The sequence below is a fragment of the Trachymyrmex septentrionalis genome, unplaced genomic scaffold (genome assembly GCF_001594115.1).
Source record: "Trachymyrmex septentrionalis isolate Tsep2-gDNA-1 unplaced genomic scaffold, Tsep1.0 scaffold137, whole genome shotgun sequence".
Taxonomy (NCBI): domain Eukaryota; kingdom Metazoa; phylum Arthropoda; class Insecta; order Hymenoptera; family Formicidae; genus Trachymyrmex; species Trachymyrmex septentrionalis.
Window position 1 is genome coordinate 284399 of NW_017304512.1, and position 5272 is coordinate 289670.

The 5272-nt window shown below is 27.6% G+C and overlaps 1 protein-coding gene across 1 annotated transcript; it reads left to right on the forward strand.

Moving 5' to 3' along the window:
• Positions 1-195: 195 nt before the first annotated feature.
• LOC108757297 (arrestin domain-containing protein 17) lies at positions 196-4528 on the forward strand. Its single transcript, XM_018501770.1, has 7 exons — positions 196-865; positions 1771-1926; positions 2463-2674; positions 3042-3224; positions 3336-3547; positions 3687-3880; positions 4063-4528. The coding sequence occupies exons 1-7, from the start codon at positions 751-753 to the stop codon at positions 4194-4196; spliced, it is 1206 nt and encodes a 401-aa protein (XP_018357272.1). The 5' UTR covers positions 196-750; the 3' UTR covers positions 4197-4528.
• The last annotated feature ends 744 nt before the right edge of the window (positions 4529-5272 follow it).

Sequence of the window (5272 nt, forward strand, 5' to 3'; positions counted from 1 at the left end):
AAAAAAAAAATATATATATATATATATATATACTATATATATATTTATTTTGCGATACAGTTGGTAAATTTGTAGTAGTGTCGATCTGTAGATTTTCTCAGTACTTGCAGTGAATAATACGAAACGTAACTAGTGCTGCTATCTTACAGGAAAATTATAACACATTTTCTGTGTTATTTGATAACTACCTGCATGTGCACAATTATGTAATGAATCAAATAAACGTTGGTGCGCTAATACAGGGATTTTGCTAATCCCACCACCTATCTCTCCATATTAATCACATGTGGTTCCACAAAAAAGACTGGGATGTAAATGCTTGTGAACCAGGTTACTCCTTTCGTTATTTCGTGCTGTTCTCTTCTTTTAGATACACCTGCAAAACCACGTGATCATATAGAACAAGAAAACGAATGGAGAACGAATGAAGTGCGCAATAATTGACAATAATACTTTTATTTTACGCATGCACTGGTACCAGAGTGAGGATCAAGTGGAAATTTTAGACTAGAGGAATTTTATTATATATTGAGAAAAAAAGACAGAACGAGAGAGAGAGAGAGAGAGAGAGAGAGAGAGAGAGAGAGAGAGAGAGAGAGAGAGCACGCATCTTCGGCTAGTGTCTTTTTGTTCAGCAAAAGCTGTACATCATATTGTGTAATGTGTGTGTATGTGAATGTAGAGTGAATAATAAACATAAATTAAATAATCGAAGTGTCGTAAGGAACGAAAAAGTTAAAACAATAAATCATGGGCCTCAAGGACTTCCGAATAGCATTTGACAATCAATGGAGCACGTATTATCCTGGACAGACGGTGACAGGAAACATTATTATTGTCCTTGATAGCACAAAAAAGATTCGCGGTGAGTATTAAAATGACAATCGATTATATAGGCAGAATATAATTTGAAAATATGTATATATTATATTTTTCAGAGAATGTTATAATGTACAAAAAATATTTTTTAAAGTATTTTAAAATTTTAGAAGTGTAGAATTATTTAAAAAATATCATTATAATATCTTTGAGATATCTTATGCCCTAATTTATCTATTATGTCTTCTTAAGATATTGTTTTAAAATGTGTTTATTTGAAATTACTTTTCAATATTTTATAAAAAAATTATGTAGAAACTTATTAACAAATTTGTAATTTTTAACGATGTGTAACGATATAAAAGATATATTAATAATTTAATATTTATTTAATTTATATATTCTTAACGTTATTAACAATTTATAAATGTATATATACCATATAAATGTATATATGCTATGGTACATACACTATATAATTTGGAGTTTATATATATGTACATGCATATAACGAAATATATTCTGTGTCTACTTGATTTTGCAAGAGATCGTTTTATTCTATTCTTACAATGTGTGAGAGTTAATTATAGAACTGTCACACATACTCCCCCATGCGAAGTCTCTTTACTGTTACTGTTTTGTCTCCTTTATATCGTTATGTAATGTAATACAATGAATATTGAATAATTTTAAGAATAAGAATTTTTACTTTATTTAAATATAAATCTTTTACTTTTTTTTTTAAATGAATGGTCTTTAACAAGTTCAAGCAAATTAATGAAATAATTTAATAATTATATTTTAATATAAAATGATAAAGAATAAATCATAGATAGATGAAAAAGGAAGAATTGATAAATTAATAATAAAAATAAGTATTAGTTGATATTTTGCTATTCAAGGTGTTTTTTAAACACAGTATTTCTAATGTTTGTAATCTTTTTTATGCAGGTATAAGTGTGAAGGTAAAAGGTGAAGCAAATACTTGTTGGTCAACTGTAAAACAAGAAATGGATGAGAGAGGACAATACCAGGATGAGACCCAAACTGTTACAGCGCACGAAGAATATTTTGAAACAAAATATTATTTGGTTGGATCGGCCTCGGGTAAAGCTACATTATTTACTCATCAATAATACAAAATTGAAATAAAATAATAGGTGAAATGTTAAAAGGTAAAACCTATTAAATCTTGAAAATACAATAGTATACAATTTTATTAGTAAAAAATGAAAAAAATTAATATACTTTATTATTGAGATGGATATTTTTACTTAAATAATGAATTAACATATAGATACATATAAATATTTTAAAAGAATTTATTAAAAAATTTATGACTTATTTAATATAAATTCTCTTCTTTAAAAATTCTAATTTTCTTTTACTTAAAGATTTTACATTCAAATGTCTGTAACATATTTATAATATCAACTATGTACATGTGTGTGCTGTATGAAAAATGAAATTTAACGAGAGAATAAATTTTATTTAAAACTTTGTTAATCAGAATTTAAATCTGAATCATCCATTTTATTTAACTTTATTATACAATAATTCATTATTACGTACAACGTATATTATAACTTTCTTATTTATATTCTAATTTATTATTTTTTTACTTTTTTATGTTTTTTTGTTAGGTGGAGAAATTGAAATACAATCAGGAGAACACAAATTTCCATTCACTTGTACATTACCGATAAATTTGCCGAGTAGTTTTGAATCGGACTTTGGACACGTTCGTTATACCGTAAAAGCCACGCTAGATCGGCCCTGGAAGTTTGATCAAGATGTTAAAAGTCCTTTCACAGTTATCACTCCCTTGGATTTAAATCGAGAGCCCAGAGCAGCTGTATGTACTTTCATGATTAAATACATTTTTATTGAATTTAATTTAAATCAAATGTAAAAATTATATCATTAAAAATAAAGTAACCTTTAGTAAGTATTTTAATACTATCAACAAACTATAAATTTTGCAAAACTTGTAGAATTATATGATTATATTATTTTTAATAATAAAAAATTTATTATAATTATAAAAGATATATTAAGAAGTAATTTTACAAATAAATTAAGTAATTTTAATTATGTCACACATAAGATTTTATTTTTTATATTGTGTATTACAATGATACTTGGGGATTAAATTAAAATATGTATATATTTCTATTGTAATAATACGAATACACTAATAGACTGTAAAATTATATTTCCAGGAATCCGTACAACAAGAAATGACTAAAACGTTTTGTTGTTTATGTTGCGGTACGCCACCTTTGACCGTAAACTTTTCATTACCGGTTCGAGGATATGTGCCAGGACAATCCATGCCAATTAAGATTAACGTCGAGAATTTATCGAATGTCGTTGTGAACACTATCAAACTCGTGCTTTGTAAGGTATGTAATAGCAGTTCACGATTCAATTTTTTTTTTCATTGAAACCATTCGAAGATCATTTCTCAAAATACTATCTTAAGACTAAACCTTTACACGTATCGTGAAGTTCAGATTGTGACTTTCCGTGCTACCACACCGCACATGGACACTAAAAAGGAAGAAATTGTGGTGACGGAGATCAGTAAAGGACCGGTCGAAGCCGGTGGAACTACCGATTACGAGCAACATCTGGACATTCCACCTCTTCCACCATCGAATCTTGCTAATTGTGGCATCATCGATCTCGAATATAATCTGAAGGTGGAAGCATGCGTTGAAGGATGGTTAATACCTTTTTCATATATAATTTAGATTATTTTAATTATTATCAATTGTACTGTATATAAAACAGCTCATTCATTTTAATTAGTTCTTTATTCTTTTGTTTTTTTTAAGTAAATCTTAATTTGCAATATTTTGTAGGTATCATCGAAACTTATCTGTCAATACACTCATTATCGTGGGAACGGTTCCACTCGCAGTTTATCATGTTCCGAGTGCTCCACCGGCGGAAATGGATGGTGACTCAGCAAAGTCACCGGAAGTTGGTTTTGTTATGCCTTCGACAAATACTGCGTTGCCTCTGTTACCGGAATCTCACTTGTATCCAAACTTACGTAAGATTTGCACATTAATGTTGTTTTTTTTATGTAAAAAACAGAAATATAAATGACAGGATTCTTTTGATAAAACAATCTATTTACGAGATATTTTTACATCATTAATTCTAATAAAAAAGCTTTTTATAGAAATAATTCTTTCATAAAAATTATTTTTAAAATTTTATTTTTTCTTTCAGCTCCGCCGTCCTTCGAGGAATCGTCACATGGCGCCAGAAATCTTCGTGACCGCGGAGAATCGGAATATGTTTACGGCCTGGCTAATCATTTTGCACCAAAATATCCAGTATATAATTTTGCACCTGCGCAGTAAGAGAACGAGAAATATTGCTGTATTAATTATTCCAGAATTGTTGCAATGCGTACTGTGCTTTTCTGCCAATATAAATTTTGACGCACATAAATCTTGAAGTATTTGTACTCAACTTTAAATAGTCGTCCCTGCTCGGAAAATTAAGATATTATTTATATTCGAGATACACGTATCTCAATTACAAAATGTACAATTTTTAGTGTGCATGAAACAAAGAAATCAAAGTGATTTAGCATTTAAATCTTGTATAAATCTAGAATTTACGAGAGGAATTACGACAGCTTACGAGAGATATAGATATATAAAAACTATACATATTTATACAGATAAAAAAACAAAAATTTAAGAACTATGCTTTTTGCATAATTTTTAGAAAAGCACATTTTCAAAAATAATACTATTTGTAAGTATATTCTGTTATGAACATTTATTATATACATACATTTTGTGTAAAAAGTATATTAGTTTCAAATAAAAGATTGATAAATATATGATCATATACATATTTATGTAATAATGTAAGCAAAAATACATTTTTAATATTATTAACATAAAGAAGAAACATTTTATTAACAATTCCTTTCTAACAAACGAACTTTACTTACATAAGAATAATGTTGACATGCAATATCCTTTTTAAATAAAATCATGCTTTTTCCTAAATTAATTTTTTAATTTTATTTAAAGCTTTTTAAGGCAACATAACGAAATTCACTGATTTATATTAATCAGCTGAAAATTAGACATCAACACCTGTGAACTTATGGAGCAAAACTACTTATAACATAATCTGAATCGCTGGTAAGTTATCGTCTGACTGTATCATAAGATAAATTAGTGATTTCTATAGTTTTAAATTATCGATTTGCTATATTTTTTACAAATAATGTAAGGTGATTTCATCATTTTTATGATTAATATTTATTAACTGTTATAGATTACTCTCTAATAAAAGCTTTTACTGACAGTAGAGAAGAGGAAGTAGTATGTAGTAATGTCCCCTAAGTATAGAGGGGGGTGCTAGTGCTTAATTCTCATTGTTCTCAATATATATATATATATATATATATATATAT